Below are 17,421 nucleotides of genomic sequence, written 5' to 3'. Positions count from 1 at the left end.
TCAAGAAGCAGTGCTCGGCTGTTGGCTTAAAGTTATTGCTCCATTAGTTGCCCAGCTCCAGATTTAGCAAGTACTATCACTACACATGCCGTTATTAGTCCTTTTCCTGTACCAGTATAAAGAATGTGGGTGGGTTTACACACCATGCGCGCACAACGCACACACACACACACACACACATGCCAGAAGCACTCGGCACACTCACATCCATGAGTTCGAGGTCGTCTTTGGCGTGAAGGTGTCTGAGGAGGTACCAGCGGGCCACAGAGGTCACCGTCTCAGGCTGCTCAAATGACGCGTAGTACACCAGTCGCTCCAGGAGACGACGGGTGTCTCTGCAACGTGGAAAACACACAAACACATGTTAACACCAACACAGGACCCCATTTCTGGAAAGCGTCGTTGCTCATGGCTTAGCAACTTAGTTCAGTCTTACCCATGCTGCTTTGAGCAATCGTTCCAATCTGAAAGACAGCATGGATTCTACCCTCAGCGAGGGTTCCAAATTATGGTCTCTGTCTCTCTCCAATCAGAGAGCAGGGAGGAGTGGGAAGGCGATGACAGTTTAACCTACATTATAGCATCCACATCATGCACCCTCAACCAGAGTATATAACATCTAAAGTAATTATTTTGCCTTAATTTATTTTTTTATTTTAAATTTTTATGACAGGACAGTGGAAGAGAGACAGGAAATGAGTGGGGAGAGAGAGATGGGGAAGGATCGGCAAATGATCCGGGCCGGAATCAAACCCGGCTTGCTGGCATAGTAACCCATTGCCCTAACGTTAGGCCACGGCAGGGCCGTCTACAGTAATTATTACTGTAAATAAAGACAATGTAAAAGCTGTACCTGGCTCCGATCTTGACGTTGAACTGCAGCAGGGCCTGTATGAGGAGGGCCACAGGAGAGGGGCCGAGCTTCAGGGCCTCAGCAGTGGCCTCCTGCACCAGGCTCTTCCACTCTCCTCCTGGGACACTGGCCTGGACAGACACAAGACTTGATCAGACAGTTTTTATGAAAACGTACTGAAGGTGCATCTAATAATATAAATACAATAAGGAAACCTAATGATAACACTTTTTTATTTTTTATAAACCGCCTTTCAGTGTGGTGTGTGGTGTGTGTGTGTGTGTGTGTGTGTGTGTGTGTGTGTGTGTATGTGTATGTGTATGTGTGTGTGTGTGTGTGTGTGTGTGTGTGTGTGTGTGTGTGTGTGTGTGACAATCACAACAATTGAGTAGAGAGCCTTATCTAATCTAATAATGTATTCTTGTCATTAATCGAACAATTAGTGGGAGTCTATGTGTGTGTGTGTGTGTGTGTGTGTGTGCGTGCGTGCGTGTGCGTGCGTGCGTGCGTGCGTGCGTGCGTGCGATCCCATGCCTTACCATGCAGGCTGAGAGAGCAAGTAGAGCCAGCCTAACCAGACTGCCCATCTTGCCCCCGTACTGTCCCAGCTGAGAGGCCAGCTGCAGACTCTGCCTGTAGGCCACAGACGCCTGAGACAGCAGACCCTGGGACACATACAACCCTGCCAACCACTGAGGAGGAGGAGAGAGAGAGAGACAGAGACAGAGAGAGAGAGAGAGAGAGAGAGAGAGAGAGAGAGAGAGAGAGAGAGAGAGAGAGAGAGAAAATTAGATAAATTGAGTACATAACATTCTCCAATTTTAACCAACTTACTAACACACTTAAGGCCATGACAAACCTTTTACAAAACTACCAATGCTACCACAACAACTTTTGTGGGACTATTCTTCATTCGCCATCCAGATTTCAAATGAGAAAAAATTACATTATAATTGCACTTTTGCAAGGTATTGAAGTACACTTCTGTTGTCAGTGACGTCATCACGAGGCCACAAGCAGAAAAGTGAGCAAGGGAGGACGGTAGTTAGGATATTAGACAGAATCCAAGTGACTCACATGCCAGGCGGACACTGAAGTGGGGTTGGCCATCACGGCTGCAGACAGCTGCTCCAGCACCGGCACAGGCAGCGCAGTACCAGGCTTCTCCACCAGCAGGCGCTCACACTGCAGCTGCTGCAGCTGGAGGACCACAGCCGGGTGCTCAGGGGACACGCTCAACACCTGGGGGACAGAGGGAGGACGGCAGCAGGCAGAGGGATGAAGAAAACATTCAAGCTTTTCAAGTTTCAAGTTTATTTTTATACTGTTGATATGGCTAACACAGTTGCTAGGAATGTACTGGCACATACAAAAACATTGAAAAGTACAACGGAAGCATGAAAGTGCACTGGTTGTACAGAAAAGTGTTCAGATTCAGATTCAAGATTTAAAACATGTATCGTCATCTCAATGGGGTGGACAGGAATTTGTCATGACAACAACACACAACTATAAAATAAAATCTGACAACAAATCCGCAAAGCACATGCAAAAGGGTCGACAACCAGACACAGACAGCGGACAGTAGACAGTACCCGGCAGAGCGGACAATAGACAACAGACAATTCTGACTGAAAAGATTGTATGCGTGAAAACCTGTTGACAGAGCAAAGACTTTGACAAAATGTCTCTCTACTAATGTGTGGAAAAGCAACTTTTACTTTAAAGGGAGCAGCACCAGTAGTGGATAGAATAAGAGTGTACTGTAGAGTAAAGTAGAGAGAGACGACGGAGAGATACTTGGGCTACAAGATAGGAGAGAAGGGTAGAGTAGAGTAGTAGGGTAGAGTAGAGTAGAGTAGAGTAGAGTAGAGTAGAGTAGAGTAGAGTAGAGAAGTAGTGTGAAGTAGCGTAGAGTAGAGTAGAGTAGAGTAGAGTAGAGTAGAGTAGAGTAGAGTAGAGTAGAGTAGAGTAGAGTAGACTAGAGTAGAGTAGAGTAGACTAGAGTAGAGTAGACTAGAGTAGAGTAGAGTAGAGTAGAGTAGAGTAGAGTCTGCTTTTCTGTGGTGCATTTCTCGAAACCATAGTTTCTAACTATGTTAGCTACTTTGGTGTATGCAATGCAATTTCCCATTGGAAACTTCTCAAGTTGCTAACTGGCTAGTAACTATGCTTTCGAGAAATGTACCACTGATCCAGTGAGTAGGATATGGAGGGTTCCTGTACCTGTGTGCAGAGGGCCTGGGCCTGGTCGTAGTGTGCGGCCTGCCTGAGGCCAGAGAGGGCCTGCTGTAGCGCCCAGCCCTCCACTGCCATGGCCAGGGGCCTCTCCTCAGGAGACACTGCCTGGGCTGAGAGGCAGAACAAACAAACAAGGGAATAACATTCATTGCAGGAATTCATGAAGTAGGGAATGAAGAATTGGAGAGGAACTATATTAAGCAGACAAACTAAACACAAAGACACTTGTGCAGGAGATGGATAAATCAGGGTAATTCAGGGGTCCAGACTAGAGAGATATAACTGAGTTAATGTCTGGGCTAGTTTGCCACTCAGGGCATGAACTTGCGACCTCACAGCTAACTGGCATGGGAGGCAGACGCTCTAACCAGTGAGGTAAAAGGGCAGGCTGCTCGCTCAGTCACCAGCGCATCTGAGGCTTTGTGAGGGAGGTTGACTAAAGGGGGATTCATACTTGTCGTGAGTGGCGCTAGTCTCCTTCATACTTCACTCACGACGATGGCGCGCGCCGTCACGTGACCTAAAATTTCGACACGCCCCCCGTCGTAAGCTCAAAATTCGGCGCGTGTCGCAACGTCGCGCACACAAGGATTTTTCTAAGAGAGGCTACAACTACTGTAGGCTACTACAGAATGGATCCTGCATCATTTTGAGGATAATAAAATGTCATAGAGAGTTATTTTATCTTCTCTCTTAAATGTTGTTCAGTGAAACAATTGTTTACTTTGTTCAGAAGCACGTTGTGTTCGGCGATCTATTTATAAATTCTGCCGCCAGAACAATGCTCTCACATGGTCTTGGAATGATCTGGCAATGTAGGCTACAACAAAAAAATATATGTTTCAATGTGGTAAGTCACAAGTCAGACGTTCAGTAGCCCTACAGCAGCTGTGTTTGGCTTTCTATTTTATACATCAGTAGAACTCACGCTGCGAGTTGCGAAAAATACTGCCGTTTCTCTCATGAACAGCAGAGGGCACTTCCGACAATGCGAGCAAGGCGCTTTTGAAGTATGAATAGTCTGTCGCAAGTGATGACGTCATTAATGGTTCTCGCGCCACTCGCGACAAAGTGCGCACGTGAAGTATGCAGAGCCCTTAACGTTCCACCACGCCACTGCTAGTTGGCCTCCGTTACAGAAAACTACGGCAAGACTATGGCCGGAACGGCATGAGGCCCACTATTATTTTCTATGAGGGGACCACGCACGCACGCATGTTCACACGCACGCACACACACACGCACACACGCACGCACGCACACACGCACGCACACACGGGTAATTAAGCACTAACCTTTCCCAGCAACGGTGCTCATGAGAGTGTGTTCCAGCCCCTGCCTGAGGGGGGCAGCACCAGACAGGGCACAGGCCGTGTTCTCAGCATAGCACGCCGCCATCAAACCCGCCCAGGCAGCCATGTCATCTACAGAGAGAGAGAGAGGCAGAGAAAGAGGGAGAGAGAGAGAGAGAGAGAGAGGCAGAGAGAGAGAGAGGAGGGAGAGAGAGGGGAGAGAGAGAGAGAGAGAGAGGAGAGAGAGATAAAGAAGATGAGAATGAGCATTCAGTGACGGTATGTTGTGCTGTGACATGTTGTGATATCAGAATTATGTTAACACAGCAAGAGATGTTCTGTACACAGGTGACACTATTATCATTTTGTGACACTGATTTCCCAACTTATGTTATTACAGATGCACACTGTGTGAGATGCGTACAGCAGGCCAATACTTTCAATCAGCAACAAACACTTGTCACACACTCAGGACTTGTGATTTAAATGTCATCAGCCTCATTTAATAGCACCGATTTCCTGAGCTCCACCGTCTCACCTGGGCACAGTAGCACAGCTCTCTGGATGGTCTTCAGGGCGTTCCTGCTACTGTCCTCTCCACGGTGTCTCCCTGCAGCCAGCTGGTTCAGACCACTGCACAACAGCGCCCTCTACAGAGCAACACAAGTCAGTCACTACCAATAACATCAGTCCAGTCCATTTATAACTAGAAAAGCGCTCAGGGAGCGCACCTCCGCTCACTCTGGTGGAGAGTAACACACACGCACTGTGAACTAATAAACAAACAGACAAACACACAACAAACTCAAATGATCACATAACCTCCTTGGTGGAGGTAACTATAGAGACACAAAGTTTAACTCCATTAGAAGTTTCAAACTGACTGTGTATACTGTGGTATGCACATAAAAGTCATCACTTCCTTTTTTTGCAAGAGCGTCTTGTGTTGGCAAGTTAAATAAGTAGTCAACTGACCTTTCCTTGGGTCATACTGGATAGACAGGCCACGCCTCCAGCCACAGCACCACCCTAACAGGACAGAAGAGAAGAGAAGAGAAGAGAAGAGAAGAGAAGAGAAGAGAAGAGAAGAGAAGAGAAGAGAAGAGAAGAGAAGAGAAGAGAAGAGAAGAGAAGAGAAGAGAAGAGAGTTGAAAAGAAAAGAAAAGAAAAGAAAAAAGAATGGAATGGGATAGAATAGAGTAGAGTAGAATAGAATAGAAGACTTAACACAAACGTGCACGAACCACTGGCTGTGTCACAGTCCACATCCTGTTAGTCAACCTAAATATACAGGTATGAGTCTATCAGGCATAATGAGAGGTTCACCAAGCCCAGTACAGCACATTATCCTGTGGTTGTACACAGCACACAGTGTTTAACTCATTGATGCCTAAAGCACCTGCAAAAAACCCTGCTAAAAGATGTTTGGGGGAAAACCCTAACCCCCAGCTTCTGAAGGACATAAAAACATAAAATAAGTTGCATTTAAAAGCTGAGACCCTCATCTTGCATTAAAGGGACAGTTTGGTCAATTTCAACATGCAGTTGTATTGCTCACGCTACCCTTGACTTGTCAGTACCTGGTGATGCCACATTTTTCGGCTCAGCCCTTTCCGAGATATGAGAAATTCTAATGGGGGCAGCGTTTGTTTACATTTTTAAAAAATGAAACATAGGCCAACTCCAAATATTTTCCCAAAAGGTACTGCTGTTTGCTAGTTGTCTGCTGATGTTTTATAACCTTTTGGATGTTTTTGGGAATAAATAAAAATGTTTTTTTGAAATGTAAACAAAGAGCTGCCCCCATTACAATGACCAGGATCTCGGAAACGGCTGAAGAAGAAGAAAAAAAAATCTCAGGCACTGACAAGTCCAGGGTAGTGTGAGCATTACGACTGCATGTTGAAATTGACCAAACTGTCCCTTTAATGTGTTGATTCAACGCTAACATATCAACATTTTTAATGTAAAAAAAGGCGCCTGGGTCAATGTTGCGCTACGCAGTATCCAGCATCAATGGTTTAAAAAGGAAGGGAGGGAGATCGGCACACTCACCCTGGCCTTCCTGGGATCGTACTGGGGCACGAGGCGAGAGAGCAGGGCCCACAGAGTGGCGTTTCCCGGGTTACTAGAGGAGAGAGGAGCCATAATATCACAACCCATATCAGCATATCAGCAGCCACAGCACTTGTAGAAGTTAGAGAGAAATGTCTAGTTTTGCTGTTAAAGTGTAAAATAATTGTGTGTGTGCGTGTGTGTGTGTGTGTGTGTGTGTGTGTGTGTGTGTGTGTGTGTGTGTGTGTGTGTGTGTGTGTGTGTGTGTGTGTGTGTGTGTGTGTGTGTGTGTGTGTGTGTGTGTGTGTGTGTGTGTGTGTGTGTGTGTGTGTGTGTGTTACCTGTGTACAGCCCTGGCAGCCTCTCTGGGTACAGCGCTGTAGTGGCCCTGCAGTGTAGGGTGTGTGTGTGTGTGTGTGTGTGTGTGTGTGTGTGTGTGTGTGTGTGTGTGTGTGTGTGTGTGTGTGTGTGTGTGTGTGTGTGTGTTACCTGTGTACAGCTCTGGCTGCCTCTCTTGGTACAGCGCTGTAGTGGCCTTGCAGTGCCAGCAGACAACAAGTGAGGAGGCAGCGCTGCTCCACGTCGACCCCCGATGACCTTGACCCCTCCGTGACCTTTGAAGTCCCGCCCCCTTGCTTCAGTTTCAGCAGCTCCGATAGGGCGGCCGTGGCCAGAGTGACGTCCCCGTGCACCAATCCCAGGGCACACAGGCACAGCAGGCTCTCCGATATGGGCTCCTTCAGTAAGGAGCTGAACACATACACATGCACACATACACATACGCACATGCACGCAAATATATCTATCATGCATTCAGCAGCTAATGTGTGTAAATTATACTGTACAGTAATGGTAGGGTGGCGTCCGCGCCAATGTCTTATCCTGTGCGTATCGCTCGGTGCGTAATTCCAAGAGCAGTATAATGAAAAGGAAGAAAGGAGTCGCACACTGGAGCTGAATGCAAAATCAAAAACTTGTATTAAACAAAGCCGAAAAAAAGTCAATAAAACCGACAGACATGGGAACACTGATGATGGGCTAGACCCGAAACGTTTGTCCCCTGTCTGTCGGTTTTATTTACTTTTTTCGGCTTTGTTTAATACAGTTTTTGATTTTGTATTCAGCCCCAGTGATGCGACTCCTTTCTTCCTTTTAATAATACTGTACATCCACCCATTATCCAAACAGCATTAACCCATACAGTACAACACATACATTACATTTACCCCCTGAACACGGTTCAACACGTAACATGTGTAGCCAATATTTCAGTATGTAAATCTCACACTTTACAATCATCGTTAACCACTCGCTCCCTCCCCCACTCTGCCATAGCTTTTCGTTAAATTGGCAAGCACACACTTGACACTATAAAACTTGGGGTTAGGTTGGGAGTTTGATAATGGAAAGAACCCTTAATCAAAGGTGACACTTTTAGCTGCAAAATGTACTGTACTTTTGTCAAACTAGTAAATATTGGCTTATTATTCAGGACATATTTATGAAAACATCAAATTTGGCAATAGGGCAGCACAGTTCAAATAAGGTGCATTGTTGCAATATCTACTCTGGCCACCCTGCGCCACCATCTTACACGGTGCACCTTTAACACAATGGGCAAAAATGACTGCTCCCTCCACTCCACTCCACTCCCCTCCACTCCGCTCCCCTCCACTCCGCTCCACTCCACTCCGCTCCACTCCGCTCCGCTCCACTCCGCTCAGCTCCACTCCGCTCAGCTCCACTCTCCTCCACTCCCCTCCCCTCCGCTCCGCTCCACTCCCCTCCCCTCCCCTCCACTCCACTCACCACTTAAAGAGTAGGGTCTTGGCCGTGTCCATGCTCCCCAGTCTGTGCTGCAGGAGGGCCAGGGCTGTGAGGATGTAGGCCCTCTCCCGCTCTGTGGAGGCCACGGCCAGCGCCTTCTCATAGGCTACAACAACAACAACAATTGGGTGTGAAAATTGTGCACATCCCAAGAAAAGGTGCAGACAGGGCAAGACTGAAAGTTTGGCAGTGAAGAATTCCGCACACTTAAAAAAAAAGTTTTTCTTTGATGTTCAAAGAAAAAACGTTCTTAAAAATGTTTTTTAAATGTGCAGACTCCTCACCGCCATGCCAAAGAAAGTTATTAGTTGACATTTACTCTAAAATACTGAAAAAAACCTTCAGATGGTGTTATACAACAAGATGTGTCCATATCCACAATCAAACAAGGAGGAATACAATGGAATTAACAGTATTGCTATTATCAAAGAAAAAAAGATTTTTAAGTGTGCAGACTTCTCACTCCAAACTCATACAGCTTTGTGAGGAATTGTAGATATGGAATAGATGTGGTGTTGACTTCCCCGGCCCAGCCTAATGGAATGAACAACTATTTAATCACTCAAAAAGTGTGAGGTGCATGCAAAAAAACAACAACAAAAAAACAATTGTTGCGGGTGCAGGATATAATAGAATGCAAAAGGAAAAAGTCATCACGCCGCAGACAACTGACGAAGACCTTGCAGGTCGAAATGAGGTAGCTTCTGCTAGGTGTGGATATTTCTTCTTTTTTCCTTTTTTTCCGTTTAATCACCAACTTTCTTCAGACGGTAGAACCAAAGAATCTGATTCAAGAAAGATTCAAGAAAGATGATTCAAACTCCGCCCACTCAATGCAAAGGAGTATGCTCAAGTTTGGTCTCCTAAGGGTGTGTCATGGTCTCTTTTTGTGGTGTTTGGTGGAGGCCTGCACAAGATGTGCAGTACCGACATGTACAGTGCTACGGGAACTCCATTTATTCTGAACCGTAAAAAAGGTCTCCTAACCGAAGGTCTCCTTAAGGGCCATTCACCTGACATCACATGGATCCCGGAAAAGTATGAGCTTGAAGCATCCTACTCTACTAGACGATTCTTTGGTAGAACTCCTTGAATGAAGAGCAATTGGTGACAACGACATGCGCAAATGATACTGCAGAACAGAGCAAGACCGTGAGGCTCACCGGAGAGGCTTTCTAGCAGGAGACCGGCTCTGAAGTAGGCGAGAGCCAGACCCGTCAGGTCCTGCAGCTCCTCTAGTGGTGTGGAGGAATACACACGGATGGCCTCCTCCCACTCTCCTGCGTCACTGTGGTGGTGGAGGGGGATACTCATGTTATAATAGACATCAACATACGACTTTGGAACAGTGTGCCCCTCCATTAACGTAGCACTAATTTGACAGCTTTAGTCACTTCTGATGTGAACATAGGAAAGCATATGGAATTGAGCTGTACAAATGATTTGGCTTGGGAACATTTTAATGGCTGAACTACCACTCCAATCTTGCTTAGCCAATTCATTTGCACAGCTCATTTAATACACAACGCTAATTCAATGTGCCTTACTGTGTTCACATCAGAGGCAAATAAAGTTGTCAAATTCCTAGAGGTAGCCGACTTTGAATGGAGAAGAATGATAAAAACTACAAAAACGACCACGGACTAAACTCTGGAGGCAAGAATGACTAAAAAGTTGAGATGTGTGGGAGAAGTTACCAGAGAGCACGTCCGTAGTTCCTGAGCGCAAAGCTGAGCTCCTCAACGTGAGGAGAGGCGTGCAGCAATTCCACTGCCCTGAAGACATGAAGACGCATCGTGCGGAGGAGGAGGAGGAGGAGGAAGAGTGAGTGATGGACAGACACATATGCAGCATAACCATATAGAGAGGCGCGACCTGGACTCAAAAGCTAGAATCCAGTGCCAGATATTCCACATGTCCTGGTTTTCCCTGTCGACTTCAAGCAGGTGATTGGCCTAATGCAGTGTTTCTCAAACTTTTTCCATCATTCCCCCCTTCAGAGGGTCTGTATGCTTCCAAGCCCCCCCAAGCAACAGCAGTACTACTCGCTCAAACGAATTTTGCGATCGCTGTGCAGAATCAAAGGAAAGGTGACTGGTGAGATTCAACGTTTCATATGCTATTCAAATTCATGACAATTAATATAATGTTGATGAGGGCTTATAACATATTGATTTATTGGCGAGACAGGAAATCATTTCCTTGGGGGAAAAAACCCAAAATCAGATGTCACAAGCCCCCCCTGAGATGCCCCCCCCCTCCTTACGCCCCACTTTGAGAAACACTGCCCTAATGAGATAGGTAAAACTAGGTCATTTGGAATGTGTGGCACAGGATTGTAGCTTATGAATCCAGGTTACCCATCATCAGTATCCTACAACATCAAAACAGAACTTACACTGCATCATGTATGCAAACCATGGGCAAAGTCACTTCTCAGATTTGTACCAGATCAAACAGGTATCACATTGGTGAGAAACATGTCAAAGTTATTAGTTGATATGTACAGTGGGATACTGAGGAAAATCCTTCAGGAAGTGTTAATACAAAAAGATGTGTCGATATACCAACAATCAAACAGGTAGGAATACAACGTATTGTGTTGTACTGTACCTCTTGTAGGCTGCAGTGGCCTGTCTCTTCAGTTGCAGGTGCTCGTTCATGTACCCCAGCATGACAAAAGCTGAGGGGTCTGTTTGGATCCTCTCTAGAAGAAGATAATGTGAAGGGTTATGGGTTATGGGTTAAGTTTCCTTCTAACTAAAGACATGCTCCACTGTGATCCATTGATAATATTATATAGTTACAGCATGTAAGAATGCGATTTGTTGTTTTATTATTTTTGTCAGGATTTTTAGTTGCAATACATGAAATTCAATTAATAAACTGGAATAAATGTGATGCATTTTTATTTATGTTTGTCCTTGGTTCCAGCTCTCCTATGTACTTGCAGAGAGTGCTGTGTGTGTGTGTGTGGCTCACCTGTATACTTGCAGAGAGCGGTGTGAGCTGCGGAGATGGCGTTCATCTGTAGGATGTTGTAGCGGTATAGCTCCGAGTCCCTGTTGCTCTTATCCAGCAGCGTAGAGCACACCCAGTGGGCATAGCCCTTCACTCCCTCCGTCTGGTTGGGGAACATCACAAAAAGCAAGTCTTTAACACTTAGCATGACATGTTCATTGTACTGTACAACACAAGTTGGTTAAATTGTTGAGTTTTTTTATCTGTCTGCTGTCCTTTCAGCCCTTTTCCTAGTCTGGTAACCCTATTTCTAGTTACAAGCTAGCAATTACCATTGAAGTGTATGGGTCTAACTAGCGGCTAGCTGGGCCCATAAGATTCAATGACATTATATGGTAGCTTGGAGTCAAAATTTGCACCGCCAGACTCGAAGAGAACGGATGGAAGTACAGTAGAAAAGTAAAAAAAATATTTAACTGAAGGAAATGGTACAGTATCGCAATAAGTAATCTTCTCCATTGGCTCTGTAACACAACTAGTATTTCTGCTGTTTTTTGCACCAGGCAAGCTTTTATAGGTGCACACGAAAATGTAGTGTCTCCCAAAACATTCGAGAGCAGGGCTAAGTGTATAAAATCCCTTCCAACTCCTCCCTTGAATCTGAGTGAAGGTTGAGTGGGGGCACAGGCTTGTATTCATCGTCTCAGTCTCTAGGAATGTAGCGGAAGAGTGAAAGGGTCCTCACATGAGTGCTGAGCTCCGTGGTGTGGCGGAACAGGTCCATGGTGTCATAGCTGCCCACCATTTCAGCAATCAGCGCCTTCGGGGCAAACACGGCTGGGTTAAAGGTTGCACACTGAGTAGGATTGTTGCCAGAGTAGGTATTGCAAATATGCTGCTCATTGAAACCGCTGCAGCTGATCTTTTCATTAATATTTACTAAGGAATAAACTAATATCTTTCTAGTATTTACTAGTACCAACGTGCAACAAGTTTTGCAGCTAAAAATGTCTATTTCTGGAAATTCAAAATGGTGTGCATGGAGAAGATCTACCTTTTCATGTATGAAAAGTGCTCTTTTCCTAGTCATAATGAATACTTAGAATTTGGTGGTGATGGTAAGTATTTGTGAAAAAGGCAACATTTGTGAATGGGCAGCATGTATTCCGTAAAAAAACTACTCAGAATATGTGCACCTTTAAGGAGGATACACTCACACACATTCACACTTACATTACATTACATTACATTACATTACAGTACATTACATTGCACTTAGCTGACACTTTCATTTATTCAAAGCGACTTACAGTTATTATTTTTCAGGGTATTGGTTACAGTCCCTGGGGCAATGTGAGGTTAGGTGCCTTGCTCAAGGGCACTTCAGCCATGGATCGAGATGTAGGGAGAGGTCAGGGGGGATTCGAACCTGCAACCCCTAGATTGAAAGACCAACTCTCTAACCACTAGGCCACGGCTGACTTACACCACAGTGTCTTCTTTAGTGTATTTACATGTAACATGGTATATTTACACTGCACATCCCTTGCTCAAGGGCAGTACAGCCATGATGTGAGGTGTAGGGAGAGGTAAGGATGGGATTCGAACCTGCAACCCTCTGATCTGAAGACTATCTCCCTAACCACTAGGCCACGGCTGATGTCAAAAACAAACAAACTAAATAAAGTGAGCTCACCTGTCCAATCCAGCAGTGGACATACAGGGGCTCCAGTGACTGTGCAATCTTGAAGGCCTCATGGGAGAGCTGAAATCACATCAACAGCACATCTCAATCTCACAACTTCTTTAAAGGGGTATGCCACTATTTTGGGGCTTAATACAGTTAAAATCGTTGACTGGGGTATACTTTACCACCTTTATAAACCCCAGCCAACGATTTTAACTGTATTAAGCCCCAAAATAGTGGCATACCCCTTTAAGCACAAGTGTATAGCGTATGAATGAAAATACAAAAAAAGAAAATAGAAAGTGGGATTCCTTTGAGGCTTGACTTCTAACACAAGAGCTCTAGTTCCATGCAAAACTCCATTTCAAAAGGCAGTTGAGAACATCATTGATATGCTTAGTGGCCATGTCATACCTCAATGTTTTCTTTCTTCAGATATAGCACGCCAAGGTTGGTCCATGCTACTACATTCTGTGGGAAATAAAAGCAATTCGTCACAGGACATATGGACAAAACTTCAAGACACTGTATTATTGGCACACGAAATTATGAGACTACAAGAAAGCAGGCACGTACATTTTAGATCGACTTTGACTTGATATTCATTAACTATTCCTATTTTGCCTATGTAATGCTACATGGGTACTTACATTTGGCTCAGTCTTCACTGACTTAATGAAGCAGTGCTGTGCAAGAGCAAAGTTTTCAACACCTAAAAGAAAGATGTCATTCTTCTCTTTCGGTTTAACACTTTAAAGGCCACTGCTACCAAAGTTTTAGCATTAGTATCATCATTGTCACAATTATTATTGTCGCTACAATTATCATCATTTACTATGACTATTATGATTAGTACGGTAGTAGTAGTAGTAGTAGCAAAGATTCTCTGTTCTAAAAAGATAGCCAGCTGGTGACGTCAACAATAGGATGGAATGTTTCACCAACCAAGTACTTCTGGTCTCCTAAAAAGGCGTGGCCAAACTGTCAATCATCGAACACCAGCGCAGAATCAACCAATCACGTTTCCTAAATTCATTTGCTCCGCTGGCGCTGGGAGAACTCCGGTCAGAGAAACAGTCAGGCAACGTACGCACAGCAGCATCATGCACAATTTTACGAAACCGGCCGCCCTGGGCAACTTAATGATAACTTTATGTTGCCGTGGTCTCTGCACTAAATCAAAATGCTTTTGATATTTTAGATGGCATAGACGTGAGAAATAGGCCTACAGCCACTGTGAACAAAATAAAATGCCTGCAGACAGAGCCACCTGATTCATGCAAGAAGGTAGTAGTAGTAATAGCAGAGACGTTCTAAATGCAGAATAGAGAATCTTTCCATTCTTTCATTCCACATACCTGGTGCCATAGCAACCACTCCCAGGGCACTCCAGTAGGTGTGATTGGCACTGTCCAGCATCACTGCCTTCTTAATGCACTAACACAGGGAGACAACACAGCCATTCAGGATCATTGGAGTCACAGTCAGTCAGAACACATCCTATACCACCATCCTGAATCACACTGCCACCATATGCTCATCTAACTCTTTTTAAGGTTCACAAAGGTCTTCACCAAAAAGGCAACCCACTTTGCCTGGAAACAACATCTGCAAACAAGCATGGCTAAAGCCCAGGCTCAAAGTAGTCTACGCACATCGTAAATGATCCTGAATGTCCTTGTACTTTGAATGTGAACTCTTTGAATACCTGTAAGGATTTTTCTAGAAGGTTCTGCTTGTCCTGGTCTTGTTCTGGGCTGGCAGGGAGCTTCTGGCACTGGCGGTAATAATTCACTCCCAGGTCGCACCACAAACCGGCAGCATCGGGCATCAGCTTTAGAGCTCGACCGTAGCACCTACGGTGGCCAAAAAAAAAAAAAAACAGGCAGAGGGAGACAGACAACCCAGGTGTCAATTTAACGCAGATGTCAAGTAAAAGCCCTTTCACAGTTTCCTTCCAACAAAGGTCACTTCACTAAGTAACTGGCCTACCTGGCTTCAGTGCAATCAGCCAACTGGATTACAATTGCGGCAAGTTTTTTACTATCTCAACCCAGGACTGACACCTTTGGTTGATAGTCAGTTTCACTAATGATTTTTTATCTTTTCAGTGATACATTTTCGATGACACCAATTATGCCAGATGATACGTCTCTATACCCGCATCTTATTTTCTTCAGAATAGAGTCAGACTCTACGGTTAACCCGATTCAGAGTCAACTGCTGGTATCTTGAAGGACAAATGCTTGATTACTACACTAGATCGCAAACATCAAAGTTGACCAGATAGTATCCGATAGCTATTATCCTCCTATTTGCTTATGTAATTAGTATGTGTGTGTGTGTGTGTGTGTGTGTGTGTGTGTGTGTGTGTGTGTGTGTGTGTGTGTGTGTGTGTGTGTGTGTGTGTGTGTGTGTGTCCCACCTCTCGCCCAGTGTGAGCAGTGTGCTCTGGTCCAGGCTGTGGTTCTGGTCGGGAGGGCTGTGTCCAGACAGGGCTCCCGGGACCTGCACATGGGCCCTCTCCAGGGCCACAGTCCCACTCAGGCTGCACGCATCCCCCAGCAGCTTCCACAGGCAGGACAGGTCCGGACGGAGCTGCACACCTCTGATGGAGAGGGAGGGAGAGAGGGAGGGAGAGAGAGAGAGAGAGAGAGAGAGAGAGAGAGAAAGAGAAAGAAAGAGAGAGAGAAAGAGAAAGAGAAAGAAAGAGAAAGAGAGAGAGAGAGAGAGAGAGAGAGAGAGAGAGAGAGAGAAAGAGAAAGAGAAAGGAAGTCAGAGACAGAGACAGAGACAGAGACAGAGACAGAGGGAGTAAGGAAGAGCCAAAATACTGTGTAACACCACTATGGTAAGAAATGGAGACATATACACAGTATAATAAGCCTAAACACTGCCGCACACTATGGCACAGTGGTACTACACACACACACACACACACACAAGTAGCTGTTAACTAAGGTTAACATTTGAGTGTCCAGCAATAATGAGATCTACCTGAAAAGGTACTTAATGGCACTTTCGATGAAGTCCACAGCCCTCCCATCCAGGTAGTCTTCCAAAGCACCCCTGGCCAGAGCCAGCAAGCACTCTCCAAGACCTGAGTAGCGTCCAGAAAAAGTGAAGAATGAGGATTTCTTGAGAAAGTTTTTTTTGTTACCTTACCACTTTCTGACTTAGACACAGACACAGACACAGACACAGACACACACACGCACACACGCACACACACACACACACACACACACACACACACACACACACACACACACACACACACACACACACACACACACACACACACACACACACACACACACACACACCAACCCCCATCCCTCCCTCCTATCCCACACATACTATGGGAATCACCCGCGGTCATATACCGGGATATGAACTGTTTTCTGTGCATGAATTTTTGTCATCACGGTTCGCAGAGAAAAACGAAAGTATTTTTCAGTTTGCATTGCTAACCAACTTTCCGGTTTGCGAACGCTAAGATCTGCAGCATGAACACACCGGCCAGTTGGCGATTAGGTGCAAGACGAACGGGCACTGGCATGGCTCTCATTCGGCCTGAATGCACCAACACGCACACCAACAAATAAATGCATATACATATAAACACACCCACGCCACCTACCTTTCAGAGCAGGGACGTAGTCCTCGCGCTGCACGATCTTGCGGTACTCCCCGGCGGCCTCCTTGTGCTTGCCGAGCGTCTGCTTGATGGCGGCCGCCTGGTACAGGCTGTAGATGGAGGTCGGCTGCAGCTGCTGGGCCTTGGTGAAGGCCTTCAGGGCCGCCGTGAAACTGTGCCGGTGGAGATAGGCCTCGCCCAGGCACTCCCAGCACACCCAGTCACCCGGGTCCGCACGCAACGCGGCCTGGAGACTGGAGATGAAGAGTAGAGAGTACTACATTATTATAACAGTAGGCCTCCCCAAGACATTCCAAACCCATCCTCCCAGCACACCCAGTCGGCCGGTCCGCTTGCCACGCTGCCTGGAGACAGGAGAGGAAAATGGGGGGAGAGGGCTGGAGAGGTGACAGGACAGTGATTACATTATAACAGTAGGCCTCCCCCAAGGGACTACCATCCCAGTACACCCAGGGTCCGCTCGCAACGCTGCCTGGAGTAGAGACTGGAGAGGGGAATGGGGGGAGAGGGATGGAGAGGTGACAGGACAGTTATTACATTATAACAGGTAGGCCTCCCCAAGGGACTACCATCCCAGTACACCCAGTCAGCCGGGTCCCTTTCACAACGCTGCCTGGAGACTGGAGAGGAAGAGGAGAGAGTACTATATTATTATAGCAAGTAGGCCTCTCCGACCCAAGGCATTCCCATCCCTTCCCATCACACCCAGTCAGCTGGGTCCGATCGCGACGCTGCCTGCAGGCTGGGAGTGTGAGAAGGATGGGTCAGAGGTTTAGAGAGGAGAGGAGAGGAGAGGAGAGGAGAGGAGAGGAGAGAGGAGAGGAGGAGAAAGAAGAGAAGAGAA

General features: G+C 46.0%; 1 protein-coding gene across 1 annotated transcript in view; it reads right to left on the bottom strand.

The window, feature by feature from the left end:
- skic3 (SKI3 subunit of superkiller complex) overlaps positions 1-17,421 on the bottom strand; it is a 30,960-nt gene that overhangs the window by 949 nt on the left and 12,590 nt on the right. Inside the window, exons 17-40 of the mRNA XM_063195056.1 lie at positions 16,560-16,810; positions 15,914-16,016; positions 15,342-15,524; positions 14,625-14,772; positions 14,275-14,353; positions 13,567-13,628; positions 13,331-13,387; positions 12,926-12,994; positions 11,975-12,049; positions 11,251-11,392; positions 10,882-10,975; positions 9,966-10,043; positions 9,432-9,556; positions 8,251-8,374; positions 6,931-7,191; positions 6,442-6,514; positions 5,362-5,415; positions 4,925-5,036; positions 4,390-4,518; positions 3,080-3,204; positions 1,931-2,095; positions 1,393-1,545; positions 854-984; positions 206-335 (exon numbers count right to left, since the gene is read on the bottom strand). Of these exons, the coding sequence (XP_063051126.1) occupies positions 206-335; positions 854-984; positions 1,393-1,545; positions 1,931-2,095; positions 3,080-3,204; positions 4,390-4,518; positions 4,925-5,036; positions 5,362-5,415; positions 6,442-6,514; positions 6,931-7,191; positions 8,251-8,374; positions 9,432-9,556; positions 9,966-10,043; positions 10,882-10,975; positions 11,251-11,392; positions 11,975-12,049; positions 12,926-12,994; positions 13,331-13,387; positions 13,567-13,628; positions 14,275-14,353; positions 14,625-14,772; positions 15,342-15,524; positions 15,914-16,016; positions 16,560-16,810 (2,923 nt within the window). The remainder of the gene's footprint in view (positions 1-205; positions 336-853; positions 985-1,392; positions 1,546-1,930; positions 2,096-3,079; positions 3,205-4,389; positions 4,519-4,924; positions 5,037-5,361; positions 5,416-6,441; positions 6,515-6,930; positions 7,192-8,250; positions 8,375-9,431; positions 9,557-9,965; positions 10,044-10,881; positions 10,976-11,250; positions 11,393-11,974; positions 12,050-12,925; positions 12,995-13,330; positions 13,388-13,566; positions 13,629-14,274; positions 14,354-14,624; positions 14,773-15,341; positions 15,525-15,913; positions 16,017-16,559; positions 16,811-17,421) is intronic.

Source organism: Engraulis encrasicolus, chromosome 3, assembly GCF_034702125.1.
Source record: "Engraulis encrasicolus isolate BLACKSEA-1 chromosome 3, IST_EnEncr_1.0, whole genome shotgun sequence".
NCBI classification, from domain to species: Eukaryota; Metazoa; Chordata; class Actinopteri; order Clupeiformes; family Engraulidae; genus Engraulis; species Engraulis encrasicolus.
The sequence above is the reverse complement of the archived record's forward strand: the minus strand, read 5'-3'. Positions and strand labels throughout refer to the sequence as shown.